The 20317-nt window shown below is 37.4% G+C and overlaps 2 protein-coding genes across 2 annotated transcripts; both read right to left on the bottom strand.

The window, feature by feature from the left end:
* Nucleotides 1–711: 711 nt before the first annotated feature.
* LOC114827289 (agamous-like MADS-box protein AGL62) lies at nucleotides 712–1425 on the bottom strand. The gene has a single exon (XM_029108935.1). The coding sequence runs from the start codon at nucleotides 1423–1425 to the stop codon at nucleotides 712–714; it is 714 nt and encodes a 237-aa protein (XP_028964768.1).
* Nucleotides 1426–4715: 3290 nt separating this feature from the next.
* On the bottom strand, nucleotides 4716–5447 carry LOC103428112 (agamous-like MADS-box protein AGL62). Its single transcript, XM_008366210.4, has one exon. The coding sequence runs from the start codon at nucleotides 5445–5447 to the stop codon at nucleotides 4764–4766; it is 684 nt and encodes a 227-aa protein (XP_008364432.2). The 3' UTR covers nucleotides 4716–4763.
* Nucleotides 5448–20317: the final 14870 nt, after the last annotated feature.

Here is a 20317-nt window from a genome sequence, read left to right as displayed (position 1 = left end):
GTAATAACCATTGCATTAGGTGCTGTGTGTTGCCACCATCAACCCTTAGTCCCAGACTACCAAACCAGACCGCCTTCACCATACTACAATCCCTTAGTACATGTTCTGTCGACTCACCATGTGAACCACAAAACCCATGAATCTTCCACAACAACTTTCCTCTTTGCGAGATTCGATATTGTGGGATGAGAGTCCAAACATGCACACCATGCACAAATTTTACCTTCCCGGGAACACAGGCATTCCATAATTTCTTCCATAGCTTTTCCCCTCCAATACTAGTCGAAGAAGTATTTGCGCCATCCCCAGATGAAGAATTGTTACATTGATCATGCGCTTACTAAACTGTAACAAACTTGTTTCTTTTTCATTAATTAAGGGCTTCAACGACAATCAATATTTAGATAAACAATGTCCATGATAAGAGAAAATCCATTAATATAATATTGAACATTTACAATTACAAACCATAACTGCATGTTGGGTTCCATTCATGCATTCCGGATTCGAAATTCCGTATTCACTAAATTATTGTAAATAGTTCAAATCCTCCTCTAGACATAATAAATTAAAATAAAATAAAAAACAATCAAACCATAACTGAAAGAGAGAAGAACAAGTAATTAATATAATGACAATAATAATTTGTAGCGAGGTGCTAGCTAGCTTGCATGTAACTCCCTTCAAAAGAAATTAAACAACATCAAAAACTCAGAAAAGACTATGCCCAGCATAACCGAAACTATATGCAGATCCAAGTTGATTTGTCGGTTTAATTTTGCTTTCGAAACAACGAAGATCGTCACCTTGAACAACACCATTAATGTTCATCATGAAAAATGGTGATGATGATGAAGAACAATTAGCAACAGCAGCAGCGCTAGACTCCATCAAAATCCCATTGGCTTGTTTAGTCATATTTTTCTTGAGCTCCTCCAATGAAGCCTTCAATATCTGAAGCTCATGAAACCCTAGTTCCTCCACAGACCTTTCCCACCAACACTGCTTTTCACTAGCTTTGCTTATTTTATCAAGTGCTTCTCCACATTTTTTCTCAGCCTCCAACTGGTTCACAACCTGGGTCAGCTGCATGTTAAGCTCATGGACACTAGCATTCCTGTGAACCTCAACAAGCTGTTGAGTAGAACCTGTGGACCCTGCTTGGAAATTAGGGTAAGGGTTTCGAGCAACGAAGCGGTCGACGATGGAATCAACCTCTGGGTGGCCAAAGGAGAACGGCTTGTTTGCAGGAGAGAAGACTATGATTGCAATCTCAACCCCACAAAGTGTGCATAGTTCACTGGCCTTCTTGAAGAGCCCTGAACGACGTTTTGAGAATGTGACTTGTAAATTATTTCTCTTTGGTATTTTGGCAATGGCAATCTTTTGGCGACCTTGGCTAGGTTTCTTGATCTTCATCACCATATCTGGAGGATGATAAAAGAGTCAAGAAGATAATTAGATGATGATTACCTAATGTTTGCTTGGTTTTCTTGTGCAAAGACGTGTGAGGGGGGGGGAGGGACAAGACATGTATTTATAGGGTTATTTACTCATTATTTCTATTAAATGGCACTTATGTTGGGCGTATTATTGTATTGTCCAATGAGGTCTTAATGCAATATTAACATTAGTACCGTAAAATTATTAATTCAATATCTTTTTGGAAGTTATGAATCTCTACTCACTTAATGCACAGTTACTATGAAACTGATGATAACCTATTGCTCATTGACATATATTAAAAAAATCATTGACATAATATAGAAAACTATATGACTTTTGGTAAGTCAGCGTGAAGCACATCCATGAGTAAATAATAAATAATCATTTACATTTACAAAATGAAAATAACATTTTCTATTAGGGTAACCGCAAAACGTCACCCGATAAAACTGATTTTTAAGAAGTGCTATATGACTCGAAGTGAAAATAATAGCTCTCTTCATTTTCCAGCTTTACTTCCAGAAAACTCAAAGAACTAAACAAATAAGATGAGCAGAGTAGCGATCGATATCCAATTTATTATACGGGATATTGACAAGTAAAATATGCCCTCTAAGCAGAGCCGGCCCTAAGGGTGTGCAACAGGTGTTACCGCACAAGGCACCCGATTCAGAAGGGCCCCAAAGTTTCTTTACATGTAAATAGATACCTATTATATACTTAAATGTGCAAGATAATAATAATCATCACACAAGCGCTAGTGGTGTAGGCCTTCAATCCCCTTGTACATGGCCCAGGTTTGAGTCCTTGTAGAACTATTTTACTATTTTTAAGTTTTGCAAATTTATTAACTTAAAAACTTAATAAGTTTTACACAAAAAATCATGCAACATATTTCGAACTGAAGACCTTTCAATACAGGAAACACTCTTGTCCACTCAAAGTGATACTCTAATTTGTAGTATTTAAATTTTATAGATACAAATTGAAAAATAAAATAACAAAGAAAATACAATATTAAAAAATGAAAGACCCCCATCTAAATCTTGCACATAGCCCCTAAATTCCCAGGGCCGGCCTGCCTCTAAGTAGGTATCATGGTAGATATATGGAAAAGGAAAACCTGCCCAATTTACAAGATGGAGCAAATACCGAGAATTTGTGCCCAAAGTAGGTATTAGGGTAGGGATATGGGAGGGCAAATCTACCCACACATATATAGTTTGTTGCTCTATATAGGAGACATCCTTTCATGTCACAATTTAACCACGTAACAATTGTCCATATCAGATAAAAAGTGAACTTTTTGAGCACATCTAGTTAGTGTTTATTAAACCGTGACACCACTTAGACTAAAACTTAGTTGCAAAAGAAAATCTCTCCCTATGTAGATATTAGGGTAGGGTTGAAAGGTAAATTCAGCCACACACTGTTCAATCATAGATCGAGAGATATCTAGCATCATATTTCTGGATTATGAATACGACTCATACAAGACTATCAATACTCTATATTAACAATTTGATCTCATAACAAGTGAATGTTTGGAAAAGAAAAAAAATTGCTTATAATATTACAGTCATGCAACTTAACCCAATCGTGTTATGCTAACATTCATATATAACGAGTAATTCTCATGCAAAATAGGTAATATTTTCATGCGAAATATTATATTGTAAGACTGTAATTCAGATCATGCATTGAAAAAGTTCTTCCTATCAATGGGCCAAATTCAGTTCAAACTTCAAACTTTCTAGCAACAGATTATACTTGGGATGTACTATATCATAATCCGGCAATCTAGCCCGACCTCATCCCAGTTCTACTCCAAAAGAATACGTAATGTTCCCTTTGTACATTATATATGGCATATTTTCGAGACTAATTTGTGTCACACATTGAAACAAGTCTCTACTTGTTAACTCTTTACATCCATCATTTGATAACATAACATGTCAGATTATTTTCTTACATAATACATCATAGATAATCCAATAGATGATATATCAATATTTCATTTGTGAGAAATTAATGATGTGAAGAATGTGATGAATGTACACAAATAATTGAAATATTTGTCAATCATTCGGTATCCAAGATTTTGGAACTTATATATATTGGTTGACTTGTAAAGCATTATTCCTCCAAAGAATATTGAACCCGATATAATTAGTTGCACACTCTGAGAGAGTGTGCTTACCCCAAATTTCCTGGCAACTGGAACAGGTACTAGGTACTCTTAGTAGACAAAATTATATGAGTTCTTTGCATTTTTTTTACTTTCAATCAAACGATTGCATTTTTAACTGGAATAGATATAGGTACTCTTGGTACATCTACTGAAAGCTCTATTTTGCTTCTTTCTAGGTCTTGAATGTAAAAGCTATTTGGGGAGAGCTTAATCAAACATGCGAAAAACAATTGGATTGCTTTAAAACTAGTCGAATGAGTATAAGAAAAGCGATTACAAAGAAAAAAACTGATGAAAAGAAATCTATGTATATATATTAGAGCAAAGTCTAGCAGAGCAATCCTTCAAGTCACGAAAATCAAAACTACAGAAGGAAAATGGGCAAGAACGCAAAAGTACCAATACAGGCTTGATATGATTGGTATACATATATAGTCTTTCGTTAATGCGCATAGGCTTCTTTATATAGGAGTAAGAAACCCTAACTTGAGCGACAATCTATCTCCGTGTGCAACTAGCTAAAATTGTAAGATCGAGCACTATTATGGCTAAAATTCCAATTCTGACTACTTACCTGTTTAACTCATATCAATGGATACTGTACTTTTCTTAGTTCATATAGAAATATCCCATCAAACTTTTCTTAGTTCATATAGAAATATCCCATCAAACTCTATCATATCAGGTTTTATTTGATAAATTTAATAAAAAACCACAATTTGGCCTATGACCAAATTAGGGCAAAATCTGCAGATTTGAATACAGACAGAATGTTAAACTGAATATGCATATCGCATGATCAAATTGAGTCCACCAGAAATATTCAAATCAATATAACAATTTTATTTGTGACCACCAAAACGGCCTTATTTTACAACATCACTCTCAGTAAAAATTCTTATAGTTCATCTATGAAATTATGAACCAAACAAACGAACACAACACATATGGGTCATACCCATATACCAAACAAACAAACGAAAACAACACAAATGGGTCATACCCATATACCAAACAAACAACAGAAAATAAACACAATAACAAGCAGCACACAATAAATAACACACAGTGCAGAGAGAAATAGTCTGTATCGCAGTGCCTAAAGAGCAACATAATCATCACGCCTTCAGAAAAAGCGTCCATAAGCTGGGTGGTTCCATCCATGGGGATGGGGAAGAGGATGGGGAGGCATAACATGATGATTCCCGTTGAACCCAACATTTGGAATCACAGGCTGGTGACTTGAGCTTCCCACAAAATACTGGCTGCTAGGGTTTGTGGTGTTCAGGATCAAAACCCTATCAGCCTGTTTCGACACGTTCTTCTTCAGATCCTCAAGGGAATTCTTCAGCTGGTCCAACTGTGGCATCTCCATCTCATCCACCGGACCCTCCCACCAGCACTGAGCCTGGCTCACCCTCTTCATCTGGTTCAGCTGATCGCAGCGCTTCTTCTCCGCCTCCAGTTGGTTCATGACCTGGGTCAGTTCGGTATTGAGCTCGCGCACAGTAGCATTGCGGTGAGCCTCAATGAGCTGCATAGTGCCAGAGGTTGGGTGAAGGTGGTGATTAGATGGGTTTCGGGAGAGGAATCGGTCCACGACCGCCTCTACACTCGGGTGGCCAAAGGAAAAGACCTTTCTGCCAGGCGAGAAGACGATGATGCCCACCTCAGCACCACAGAGAGTGCAAAGTTCACTGGCCTTCTTGAAAAGGCCAGACCTTCGCTTCGAGAAGGTCACTTGGAGATTGCTCTCATTGGCCATCTTGACCATCTCCACCTTTTGCCTTCCCTTGCTCTTCCTCGCCATGGCTAAACCCTAAACAAAAAATCTCTGATGATGATTAGAACCTAATCACCAGATCAAAGGAGTGGAGAGAGTGAAAGAAATGGTATTGTATTTTGTGTGATTTAAGGAGGGGAGGAGGGGGTATATATTGGCCTTTCTAGATAGAAATTCACTCTAATTTTTGGGTAAAAAATCATGTTTCTGGATTTTTCTTAGTGAACCACAATATGTGTCATATGTGTACTGTCAATTTCCAATTTAGTGGACCTCATCTGTAACCTTATGTCATTTAAAATTGCATTTGGTCTAATAAGGTAGTCATCTAATTGCATTACATGGAAATTTTTATGGTTAGAGATGTCCCAAATTATCCCTTGCTGTCCATATTTTACACCTTTGAATGTAGTTACTAATATACTAGTTTGGGACAATTTAGAATCTTTTCCTCTTGGCATACATGGTTTAGACTTCATGATTTTTAACCGCTCTTGGATACGTGCATGCACATGAGAAAGGTGATAAGAATTCGCCAGAGTGTGTTTTATTATGCTAAACTATCAAATATCTGATTCATGGATGAAATATGAACTTATTTTTAACTTTGCGATACATATTGACAATCTAAGAACCCACCAATCCTTATCCCTTTTGCTTTTAATTGTGCTGAGAATGTTATTGGCTGGATTACTTGGAATTTCCAAACATGTAGTATCAGTAATAATGCTAGGGCACCAACAAAATCTGGAAAATGAAACTGTAAATTGCATGCTTCGGGTCATGATGAGCAGCTATTGACCTCAAAAGCTGGCTCAATGTCATGGCCCCAACAACTTCCTAATCCCATCCCATGTATACTTGTTGGTAAATTTATCTTTACTCCCAATTAAGAAGAGAGTAAACAACGTTAAATTACAACCTATTGATGTTTCTTCCTTCTCCAATTTTCTTGTTTCTTTCCCGTGTCTTCCTCCTTTTTCTTGTGTCCAACCCAATGGTGCGCACCTCATGCTCGACGTAATGCTTCACTCAAAAAGTCATGGAAGGCAAATTTTGACAATCTGCTAGCCTGAACACAACTTGAAAGATGCAGATGCTAGAGAACACAACAGATATAGATAGATGTCATCACAAACTTTCGGCCAATGTTGGTAGATTTTGATAAGTACCCCCCTAAAGTTCGACGAAATGGTGCAATCAATGATTTTTTTTTCTTTGTCGAAATCAAGATCCCATTATTATAAAATCCTGGTTCCTCCAGATATATCGATAGCCAGTTTCTAGATCAATTATGCATGTCAGTATGCTTCTATATATCACGTTCCCAGGTTTTCTGAATTAGAAGTTAATGAATTATATGGGCATCGGGAAAAGGACGAAAAACAAGAAAACGATGGTAAAAGCTAGTTCTATATAATTCATTTCCCAAAATAAGTGGTATCCTGAATATATATTCAAGTATATTTTTGTATATAACCGATACATGTAAACATATAATTACTGTAGGGAGTAAATTATGTTTAACCGATACATACAGTTATGGTATCCAAATTTATGCATGAAGATTAAGGTTTTTGAAGAGATCGTCATTTGAATCTTGCTATTATTAGAAAAGGCAAGTTCACGTATTTACATAGAAAAGTGCATCAGTTTGGATATTTATAGATTTGTACTAAATCGGCACCATGCTTCAAGATCTTTTGCCATGGCAATGGCTTTTCATATAAAGGATATTTCAAAAAGGAAGAATTGAACACGGGACTTAAGGGGTAAAAAATGTATTAAACCGCTTAGTTAGAAGCTTCTTGCTTTTCATAAAATGGGGTTATGATTTAGGTAATGAATCTTCAGTATTAAGATAGCACGAAAGTTCAGAACTGAATGACTAGGTAATTACTTGCAATTTGAGGACATGGTCATAAATTGAAGCTTATTATATACAACCTAAACTTGAATTGAACTTTATTAATCCCAAAACATTGATCTTTAACATCTTCGATCAAAGGTAAGTCATATTTCAAGGATTCCCTTTCACATTAGTGATACGCCTGGTTGGACATAACGCACTTGCTCGAAGTCGAAGGGTTAGGTCTAGGGATATAGTAACTCGAGATGATTTCAGTACTGTTGTTAGACCGGTTGCGGCTGGATCCAGGAGGTCAACCCGAGAGTTAAATTGCTTAAATCAAAGGAGGAAGAGAAAAATAGGAAAATGTCAAGTCATGCATGTACTAACATCGGCCACACGGTGAAGACATTGTGGATCTCATTCGTATTCCAGTTTTGTAAAATGTGTTAGATGTGGCCTTTCATACCTTAATAAGGAGAGTGAGATGGCTAAGGAGAAATGGTGGGTGCAGGCCGGCTTTTTTGTTTCCAGGCACCTCTGTTGTCTCGGAGAATGTGAAGGACGCATGGCTTTCACCTTGAAAACCTTCGCCTACTGGCTTTCATATATTTTTCTTACGTTCGTGCCACATTTGTCTTGAATTATGTCAACTATAAATTATTATAGTCATGACTTACATGTTATTTATAGGTCAATTTTAGTCTCACAATGAGTTGTGTATGCTAGTAAGTTATTGTTGGGAGAGTAGATCGAGAAGAAATAGAAAGAAGTAACTGAAAACGTAGGGAAGTAGCAAAATTTTGGATTTTTTTTTTTTGAACTTCTAATAACGCTGTTTTTGCAGTTCTAAAATTTTGACTACTTGGACGCCTCTAGCATGTTCAAGAGGGATTCAAGGCCTTTAACTCTAACTTCAAGGTCTCGGTTTTAACAGGGTTTAGGGTTCTCAACCCCAAATTATGTCCTAAACTCCGCTGAACCATGTCCTAAACTCCGCTGAACCAAACCTGCAGCAAAGGTTTCGAGAGTGATTTAAGACTACCATAAGTCTTGCATTAGATATGGCCTTAGAACACAAGATGAAAAACTCCCAAAGTTTATTAGTTTGCTTAAATGGAAAACATAAAATCCCTAAACCTCAATTATTGTAGAACATTTCTAAATACTAATTAAACACAAAACTATTTTGAAATTGAAACAAAAAATTAAAAACACAATAAGAGTCCTAGACAGGCCGATCGATCGACAAGGCTGAATTTGCTACTGAAGACGTTCCTCCCCACATTCAAAATCAAATAATATTAGTATCCCCTCCATATGAGTCTGTCTTACAATTTTCTCGCGTATTGTACATGTTTTTCTCGCGTATTGGTACATGGAAGTGTCTCCTCCATTGTTGACTTTTCAGAATGAGACACTCGCTTTGGAAAGAGGCTCGACAACATCTATAAATAAGCCAGACTCCCCTGCATTCATTTGTTCGAATTTTCCCCACTGCATACTACAAAATAACAGTGTTCTAAAAGTCTTTGCCTACCACCGGCGGCTGACCACCGCCACAATTAATCTTTAGGCATTTAAAAATAAGAAAGTGCGCCTAGTCCTGTCTAGGAGTATGCCTAGCTAGCCAAGACCCGCTTAGGCATCCGCTAGGTCACCACCCGCATAACTTCCATTTTACATTTTATTTTTTAAATAAATTAAAAATGACTTATTGGATACTTGAATGAACATTCGTTATATGTTTGTTTCCCATGTTTTCAATATGTTGTAGTACTTTATAATTTATATGTCATTCTATTTTGTAATTTATATATCCCAATACAATTTGTTGGAGAGATTTTTTGTAATTAGTTTAGTTACCTATTTGAGTCCTTGTAATTAGATTGTAATTAGGTTATTTGATGTTTCTTTCCTTGTAAATCACTCTTGTACGTTATATATTTTCCTCCTTAGCAAGAAGAATGATATCAGGAAATGAAACCCCAAAATAAGTCCTAATTAGCATGGTATCAGAGCAGAGATCCTAGGATTTCTACTCTGCCCATTCCCTTAAGCAAACTTGGCCCTCCCATGGAGAACCTACCCCCACTCCATGGTGGAAACAACCCCATCCTAACTGATTCTACTTCTACACTAAACACTACTACCCTAACCGACCCTACCATGAATCCTACCCTACCTATACCGCAAGTTGTTACACAGATTGTCCATCATGATTCATCTACTGCTTCGATTGGAATCAAACTCAACAGTGCCAATTATGGAGTTTGGACTCAGATTGTTGAGATTTTTGTTGCTGGAAAAGACAAGTTGGGCTACTTGTTTAGGAGTAATCCCTAACCACCTATCGACGATCCGGTCTTCACCAAATGACATACGAAGAACGCTATTGTGAAGGGTTGGCTCATCAACTCTATGGAACCCAATTTGATTAGGTACTTTCTTTGACTACCGATGGCAAATAAAGTGTGGGACGCGGTTGCTTGCACGTATTATGACAGCTTCGATATATCTCAAGTTTATGATCTTACCTACAAGGCCTCTTGCATGAGGCAAGATGGACAACCGATGGAGACATACTATAGTGATCTTCAATCTTTGTGGTAGGAGATTGATTATTGTTGACCTAATCAGATGAAGTGCAATACTGATGTTGAAGTTTTTAATAAAATTGTTCAAACGGATCGTGTGTACACTTTGCTTACAGGATTGGATGAGATGTTTGATAAAATTCGTAGTGATATTCTATGAATTGAGCCCCTTCCTTCTGTCAAACAAACTTTTACCTATGTTCACCAGGAAGGAATGCGCCAAGCTGTGATGAATACTGGAGGACAGTTGCCAAGTAGGGCAACCATGGTGGCTTGGCCTGCCACACGAACCGTAGCTTCACCTTGTCCCCGCGCCCCTGATAAGTCACTTGCACCGAGCCCAGGACTGCAACCCCAAGCTACTGCCCCTAGCCCAGCACAGGGCTCACTCTTTGCTACTAGGACGGCCTCATGGCCCACCATGGGTCCTTATCCTCCTCATCCTAAACCACCTGTCCTGGCTGGTAGTTGTACTTACTGCGGTAGTGAGAAGCATGGCCGTGATCATTGCTTCCAATTGCATGGCTATCCTAATTGGTGGGAACCATTGAAGCTTCAGAAACAATACGAACGAGATAAGCAAGCCAATCTCGCCACCTCCATGTCCCAATTATCTTTGACATCTCAAGATGATCCTCCTCCGGTTTTGAGTTCTTCCAACATGTCTCTGGAGTCCTCAGGTAACTGTGGTTATGTTTTTAATATGAATAGTGATGATACTCCATCCGGATGGATCATTGACTCTGGTGCCACATACCATATGACTTATGATCCCACTTATTTAGCTAGTGACACTGTTCCACTTCGACGTAATATTACTAATGCTAATGGAGTCACCTCATCGGTAACTGGCGCTGGCACCGTGCGCCTCACGCCCACTATCTCTTTGCCTCATACATTACTTGTACCTTCACTAAAGCATAAATTGATGTCTCCTGGCTAAGCTACTGAACAATTGAATTGTTGTGTGCTAATGTATCCAAAGTATGTTCTTATACAGGTTATTCTCACGAAGGAGATAATTGGTTGTGGTACTAAGAGGGGGGATCTCTATTTTGTGGATGATGTCAGTACAAGACAAGTCAATCTCGCCCAAGGAGTCGTTGATCACAATAAGTGTTAGATATGGTTATGGCATCACCGTTTGGGTCATCCATCTTTCAATTATTTGCATCATATGTTTCCAGATTTATTTGTTGGTTGTTCAGTTTCAGACTTTAAATGTGACACTTGCTACTCGCCAAGAGTCATCGTGTTTCTTATCCACTGAATTCTAATAAAAGTGTTATTCCTTTTGGTCTTGTTCATTCGAATGTTTGAGGACCATCTCCAATTACTACTTCATCTGGTATTCGATGGTTTGTAACGTTCATAGATGATTGCACACGAATGACATGGTTATGTCTTCTTAAGCATAAACGTGATGTTTTTTCAGCTTTTAAGACCTTCTACGCCATGGTTCAGACACAGTTTTCTACTAAAATACGGATTTTGCGTTCTGATAATGGTGGTGAATATGTTAATAATGATTTTTCCCATTATTTAACTAATCACGGAATTCTTTACGAAACTACCTGTCCTCAGACTCCTCAACAGAACAGGGTGGCTGAGTGCAAAAATCATCATCTCTTAGAAATGGCTCGCTCACTCTTGATTGTGGCGTCTGTTCCCCGCTCTTCTTGGGATGTTGCTCTTCAGACCGCCACTTATCTTATCAACCGTCTGCCATCCAAAGTTTTATATTTTCTTACTCCCTTACAAGTCCTTGCTACCTTCGTGCATCTACCGTCGATTTTGGTACTTCCACCTCGGGTTTTTGGATGTGTTGCATTTGTTCATCTTCATAAAAATCAACGGACAAAACTTGAACCGTGTGCTCTCCGTTGTATTTTTATGGGGTACGGACTCCATCAGAAAGGGTACCGTTGTTACCACCCTCATTCCTGTCGAATGTATGTTACTATGGATGTCACTTCCGAGTCTAAGATGTATTACCCTTCGGATTCTTCCAATCCTCCTCATCAGGGGGAGACACGGCACAACGAGAAGGATTAGACCATGAGTGATATTGTTGATCTTTCGTTGCCACTAGCCGAGCCTATAACGGTTGCGCTGCCAGCCCAGCCAACAACAGCCGTAGTGCTGCCCACAGAATCAACGATAGGCACAGCAATGCTTTTCTCGCCCACGGCACAAGTGTTGCCACTTGTCAACTTTGAGACTTCTACTGATACTACTCCCTCTCGTCTCCAAATATAGTACCACCAGATGACCATACTCCTAAGAATATTCCTGAGGTAAGCTCTACTATCCCTGTTGATGATATCGTTGTTCCAAATTATCAATTACCTTTCAGGCACAACCGGGAAAAGCCACCCAATCGATATTCACCGGACACAAAGAAAGGCTCTAAATACCCCATTGCCAATTATATGTCGTCACAAAGGTTATCAGAACCCGGTAAAGCTTTTGTACAACAAATATCCAATGATAGCACACCAAGTTCATTGAATGAGGCACTATCCGACGATTGATGGACCAAGGCAATAAAGGAAGAAATGGCTACACTCCAGAAAAATCAAACGTGGGATTTAGTTCCATTTCCCCGAAGAAAGAATAGAGTTGGGTGTCAGTGGGTGTACACCATCAAGTACAAAGTTGATGGGTCTGTTGAATGATACAAAACACGATTGGTGGCCAAGGGATACACTCAGATGTATGGTGTTGATTATACAAAGACATTGGCCCCGATAGCAAAGATTAATATGGTAAGAGTATTGCTTTCATTGGCAACCAACTTAGATTGACCATTACAGCAATTTGATGTGAAAATTGCTTTCTTACATGGTAATCTTAAAAAAGAAGTGTATATGGATATTCCACCTGGTTATGCATCGATTTTACAACCTGGAGTAGTGTGCAAGTTGAATAAAGCATTTTATGGGTTGAAACAATCACCTCGAGCATGGTTTGGTAGGTTCCGAACGGCTATGAGGAAATATGGGTTCAGGCAGAGCAATTCCGATCATACACTTTTCTTGAAACGTCGAATAGGGAAATTGACGGCACTTATCATCTATGTGGACGATATGATTGTTACGGGTGACAACAAAGAGGAAATTCCAAGGCTCAAAGATTACCTAGCAATTGAGTTCGAGATGAAAGATCTTGGTGGTTTGAAATATTTCTTGGGGATAGAAGTAGCTCGATCTAAACATGGTATAGTTCTATCTCAAAGGAAATATGTTCTAGACTTATTAGCTGAAACCGGAATGCTTGATTGTAAACCGGCTAACACCCTTATAGTCCAAAATCACCATCTTGCCATGCACCCTGATCAAGTTCCCACTAACAGAGATCGTTATCAAAGGTTAGTTGAAAGGTTAATTTATTTATCTCACACCAGGCCTGATATTGCATACGCAGTAAGTGTTGTTAGTCAATTTATGCATTCTCCGAGTGAAGCACATATGGGTGCGGTTGAACGCATCCTACGATACCTAAAGTCCTTGATAGGAGCATATTTATGCGACTTAGTTAGCTTGTTCTTGTGCATTTACGTTGTATTTCCTTAGTTATTTTATTGTTCAAAGTTATTTTTGTGTGTTTTCAGACTCTAAGTACAAAGTATGCAAGATGATGCATTTTGGAGGCCTTTGGAGCATGTTTCGGGCTTGGAATGGATAGCAAATGCATGGGCCAAGTGGATGAATGAATTTGAGAACTAAAGAGGCCAAGAATATGAAGAATTATGGTCCAAAAGATGAAGAAAACAGCCCAAAAATCTGTCACCCCAACTTGCATTCCTTGCCATGCAAACCACATAGAATTCCCTTTGGATTCCATGCCATGCTTGATCACTCTTGTCCCCTACATAATTTCTAATTTCATGCTTCAATTCATTTAATTATTACACTCAATTGCTTGATACCTCTTGTTCCCTTCACTCATTAGATTTTAGACAACATTTACATCCATTACATGCACCAATTGATGCTCCATCATTCACATTTGGAATCCAATGCCATGTGCAACACATGTTGTTGCACCTTTGACCCATTTGTTGACACATTTCACCTCCCTTTCCATCTCTATGCAATGTACACAATCATTCATGCTCCCTAGCTACAACACCACTCCATTTTACCCTTCACACTTTGCATCATTACTTCATTTTCACCCTTGGACCATTGCACACCACCCACACAAATTGCCATGCATTTCATCCTTAACCTAACCTGATTTTCTAAGGTTTTTGGGGCCTATAAATACATGTTTACACCCCTTGGCCAAAGGACAATCCCCCATATTCATCATTTTATCACAAAAATTCGTCCATACACACCCTAGGAAGCAAAACACCCCAAAAACACCATTCTAGTGCCTAGAAAACATAACAGCCACTCCACCTTCTTCCACCCTCTTTGCCTAGTTCTCCACCACCCTCCAACCATCAAACACTCCTCCACACTCACCCTAAACCCTTCCATACCATTCCCCATCCATTCTACATCATAAAACTACCCAAAATCTGTCCATAACCCAATCTGCCGCAAGCAAGGGAAAGGAGGAATCTTGGATGCACTTGCTATCAAGTTGGAGCATTTTAGGCGTTTTCTTTCCTTTGATTTTAATGTCTAATTTTATGTATCTTTGCTTTGTGAGTATGAGGAACTAAACCCCTCTTAGTTAGGGGGTGATTCGAAACTATGTTCATACTTGCAATATGATTTGATTACATCCAGTTGTGATTCATAAGTTGTGAATTCAATTTACTTATCCGTTCATATAAAAACTAATTTGTGTATGTTGGTTAAGAGTGCACGCTTAATTTTCATGCATGAATTTGACGCTAGAATATAAGGGAGTTTCACCTAATCGTTATAAACTTATATTCACAAGTAGTGAAGGTTGCTAGTCACAATCACGTTAAGTAAACTCTTGGCATAAGTTTCATGCAAATCATAGTAACGAGTGCCTCGTCAATGCTTATGTTTTTCATAGAACTTAATGATTCTTGCTTGTATCTCTATTATGCAATTCATGTAGGGAACTTGTAGGGAATGTTTTGGGTTGTCGTATGCAATCATCCAACCTAATAACTTGTGGAAAAAACTGAGGGTTAATTAGTGCAATTCACGGTTAATTTGGGGCGTTGAGTATTCATAGCTTATCGAAAAGCAACTGGAAATCGTTTTGTATGCAAGTGTGACATATGTGGAGAAGAACCTCCTAGCTAATCTTCCATCCATAAGTTTCATTCAAATTCACTTACAATCTGTTTTGTTTTACAAAGTTTGTTTTGTTTTCAAATTCATTAAAACCAAAATCCCCCTTTTACTTTATTGTTTCAAAGTGTTTAATTTCTGTTTTGGTTGTGTGTTAGAGTGTTTTGATTCACCCAAATTTGTCTAAGAATTTGTTTACTTTGTTCTTGTCTTAATTTAATTATTTTCGTCAAAAATCAACCCCATCTTATTTCTTTGAGTCATATTAATTAGAACTTGTCTTAGATTATGTTTTTAAGTGTTTTAGTTCATTAGAAAACCAAAATTTGTCCAAGTTTGTGTGAGAGTCCCAAAATTGCCCAGATTGTGTTTTTAAGGTAGTTTTGAGTGTTTAGGGGCTGTTTTGAGTCTTTTGGTTTGTTTTAGTGTTTTAAAGTATAGTTTTGCATTCTTTGAGTCTAGTTAGTGTTTTAAACTTTGTTTTCACGTTTTCAAGTCAGTTTCCAAGTGATTTAGCAATCCCTCCTAATCCCCGGCCTAGAACGATCCCTACTTACATACTTTACTACAATTGATAAAAAGAGGGTTTAATTTGTGTGTTTAGTTATTTTACGCATCAGTCCTCACCAAGTAGAGGCATCATGTTTTCTAAGAATGATCATTGCTGAAGCGAGGGTTACACTGATGCAGATTGGGCAGGTAACGTTACTGATCGTCGGTCCACATCTGGTTACTTTACATTTATGGGAGGAAACTTAGTGACTTGGCAGAGTAAGAAACAGAAAGTGGTTGCTTTATCAAGTGCAGAGGCGGATTACAGGGGTATGGTAAAAAGAGTATGTGAACTATTATGGCTTTGGAGGTTACTTGGTGAACTCGGATATCCTTTGAATTCATCCTCAGATTTATTTTGTGATAATAAAGCAGCTATCGATATCTCACACAACCCAATTCAACACGATCGCATAAAACGCATGGAAGTTGACAAACACTTCATTAAGGAGAAGTTGGATGGGAATATTATTCAATTCCCATTCATAAAGTCAGAAGATCAATTGGCAAATATCTTAACTAAGGTTGTTGCAAGTCAAGCGTTCTACAACTCTCTTGTCAAGTTAGGCATGAACGACATTTATGCACCAACTTAAGAGGGAGTGTTGGAGAGTTGACTTTTTGTAATTAGTTTAGTTACCTATTTGAGTCCTTGTAATCAGATTGTAATTAGGTTATTTGATGTTTCTTTCCTAGTAAATCACTCTTGTACATTATATATTTTCCTCCTTGGTAAGAAGAATGATATCAGGAAATTAAACCCCAAAATAAGTCCTAATTAGCATAATTACGTATTTTTTAAGTATAAATAGATATTTATTTATATGTTATATAATAAATTTAACTAAAATTAAAAAACCGCCTAGGCTTCTGCTTAGCCCCTATTAGATGCTTAGACGTTGTGGCTCTACCCGTTGTCCGACTAGCATCTTCTAAAACCTTGCAAAATAGAGAATTTAGGATTATCATTCTTCTGTTATATGATAGGGCTCTAGCCTACTTTGGCTCAAATGAGCCTTGTGAAATGCAATGCTTCTTTCACAAGGAGGGAGACGTTGTATCCTACAAGACGGACTCCATAGCAAACAACAAGCACCAGTGTGGGGAAAATCGTCTTAAAGTCAGAGCCTCGGCTCAATTTGAGGTTCTTCTAATCCCATCTTTATTTGTGTGCGTGATTATATTTAATATTCTAAATTTTGCTTTATTCATATAGCAATTTAACATCTACTATATCCAACAATACGTACCTCAACTTGTTGGCAAAGGTGTAAGGAGAGATCGTCCAGCTACCAACTTGTTCAAGAAAATCTCTTAACATAGGAAAATGTTTCCATAGCCTACTGAAGGCGAGGTCTCCCCACCCAAGCATGATTTCGAGCTTCGACAAATTTGGTGCTTTCATAGAAATGCTACACCTCAAATAACCATCGAAATGAAAAGATTGTGGATTTGGGGCATGGATTGTGACATCCATAGTCACCGGATTCATACAAATAAATGAATCTCAAATGTGGAGTATATATGGATGTTCAGATAGTTTAAGTTGTCGCAACACACAACTCTCAACATTACCGGGGAATAATTATTATGTTCGTATTTGGACCCAATATTACATTATCAGTCCGTGCAATTGAGACCGTTGAATGAACTAATTGGTTAAAAGAATTTTAATGTTCTTTCTAGATACTACTATTGAGTTATCGTAGTAATTATCTTGTAGAAATATTGAAATGAGCTGGGAGATGAGGATGAGACAAGAGGATTATTAATGTTGGTGAGATTGGAGTTTGGGATAGCTAACATTCAGGGGGAAAATAAAGTTCCAGTTGGATTATTTTTGGGCACGTGCTCCTATTTTATCAAGAAAGTCTGACATATGGTGTTTGAAATGCAAATGTTACTAGCAAAACTGCCCGCGCGGTGGTGTGGTGCTACGTCTTGCTCCTGGACAACACTATCTACAATAAGGAATAATGAGTAATGTTGAATTTAATTCATCACCAATGCCTTGAACTTGTAGGATCTAAATTTATATATAAAATAAAATAAAAAACTAATAGCTATTAATTTACTTTCATCAACAAAAATGAAATCATAGATCTTAAAACTTTTATCATGGAGAAAAATATTAACATTGGGAAAAGGAAAATAAAGGAATTTTGAAAAGCAAACTGAGAGTATGGATTATATTGAATGGAAACCACGGACGGTAACCAAAGGAAAAATGAAGAATAACAATTGAAAAAATATATATAATAATCGATCGAACCATAATCGAATAAGCTATCTGGTTTTGAATATTACAATTATGAAGCACTACTTATAAGATGAGTCAATCGAACTTACAAAGCAGTGAGGAGTGTGCAATCTCGGTATCAATTTGCTAAACCATGATCATCTACACAAATGACAACATTTTAATCCTTCAAACGGCTCCTAAAAAAAGGAAATTAGATGAGGGAATCTATACCTTAAGACAACGGAAAACATAGATTAAAATTGGAAAGTATCAAACTTTACAATTTTCTCCAAAAGCATATATCGCTAAAAAAAAAGTATCAATTTTTTCGCATTAATCAAAAACTATACACTATTATTTCATATTTCCAATGAATTTTAAACACTGAAATTGTCACACTTAGACGTTCTTTTACTCAAAAATGTATTCAAAAAGCACTTGTCATATGTTTGACAAATTTTGGGAATTCGAACAAAATCTGCACAATGGAGTTATCACAATCCTCAAGACCAACATTTGAAAAATGCAGATAAATTCACTAAAAACATTCTTATAAATTCACTAAATACATAAGAAAAAATTAATCTAAACTTATAACAAAAACAAATAATAAGCTGACAACAACGCTAAATAGTAATGTTAGGCATCCTGTCTCCATCAACAACTTTAATATGCCACACGAAATACATAGGTTGTAGATGTTTGTGATCACATTGTACGAGAATATATAAAATTTATTAAAGAAATGGATATCCAAGTTTTCAGACCAAGAAATCAACACTGAGTTAGGCTCAGTAACACCAAGAGATGCAAACAATAAACCTAAAAGTCACACGAAAAACAAATTATGACAGAACAGAATCTCAAATAAATAACATTACACAAAAATTGGACCATAAAAACATCAAACCCAAACCCATTTATTAATCAGTGCGAATCTTGTTGCATAACAGAAAACCAAACCTTTTTTTTCAAAAAGATACAAACTCTTGTCATCCTTGGGAGACCAAAGTTGGACCCAAAAGAAAAACTCTCACAGGAAAACAACCATACTCCCAAAATGACCACCTCACAACATAAATTTTTGCTTTGATTTTTCCATCAACTAAACAAAGCTTATTGCATTTTCTTTCACTTTACCAACAAGCATACAAACCAAAGATTGCTCAAACATAAAAGGAAAAAAGCAAAATTCTGATTGAAAGTAACGCATTAACAAATGCAATACACAATCAAAACATCGAAAGACCATAACTGATCAAAACAACGGAATTCCAAAAAAGACAACGCCCAAACAAGCACACCCTTGTTTTTGCCCAACACAGAGGTCAATCTTTGTCCACACACTGTGTATACCCCTCAACAAATCAAAACTCCTCAATGCAATTGATCACCAACTGAATCAGTGCTCTTTGTCTCCTAGACACAACGAAAGCATAACCAAATTGCCCAATAATATATAAAGTTCGCAAAACTAATAGGATTTCAAAATTTTGAGACAAGGAGATTAATACCTTAGTCAATACCGGAAATGTTCATAGCTAGAACAGAGAAATGATGAGCCTAAAAATCATAACCTAAACAAATGATAAGATAACAATAATCTCACACTGACACGCCCCGATCCTTGTGTCCGAAGGACAACAGGAATGCCACATGTTGGCCGCCATCTGAGGGTGACACAAGTCATTTCATGAATGCATATGCCGAGAACATGTGAAACATGCATAAAAATTTCGCACGTAACTACACAATGTAATACTCAAATACAAACCCTACAAAATAATATAATAATAATCAATTGCCAGCAAAGTAATAGTGATAATGCATGACATGTTCAAAGCACACTACTAATTCAGAATACAAGCGGAATGTATAATAGAAGGTGCTATTACAAGAGATGTCCAACGCGGAGAGGAAGACACAAGCTCACTGATATGGGAATGCCTCGTAGCTTTGATCGTATGCCTCGTAGCTTGGATCATATGCCTTGTTCCTAAGTCCTGAGGGGGTGCAAAACAAAACATAAGTGGACCAAATTTATATATAAGTAATACTAAAACAGTTGTTCATCTACGTACTAACCCTCATTTTATGAAAACTCATATAGCATAATAAGTAATAGGTTTTCTGAAAACCCTAGCATGCCATAAAACCTTTGTAAAACATATATCATATAGCGTGCTTAGTAACGGTATCACAATCGCCCGTAGGCACTACTTCTCCTAGCCAAAGCCATATATAAATATCTTCCGTCCGAAGGTGCTACATCGCCCGACCAAAGTCATATATAAATATCTTTTGCCCGAAGGCACTACATCGCCTGGTCGAAGCCATATAAATCTCTTCTGCCCATAGGCACTACATCGCCCGGCCAAAGCCATATATAAATATCATTCGCACATAGGCACATAGTATGAATAACCACT

The sequence above is a fragment of the Malus domestica genome, chromosome 10 (assembly GCF_042453785.1).
Source record: "Malus domestica chromosome 10, GDT2T_hap1".
Classification (NCBI taxonomy): domain Eukaryota; kingdom Viridiplantae; phylum Streptophyta; class Magnoliopsida; order Rosales; family Rosaceae; genus Malus; species Malus domestica.
This window is presented reverse-complemented; position numbering and strand designations above follow the sequence as displayed.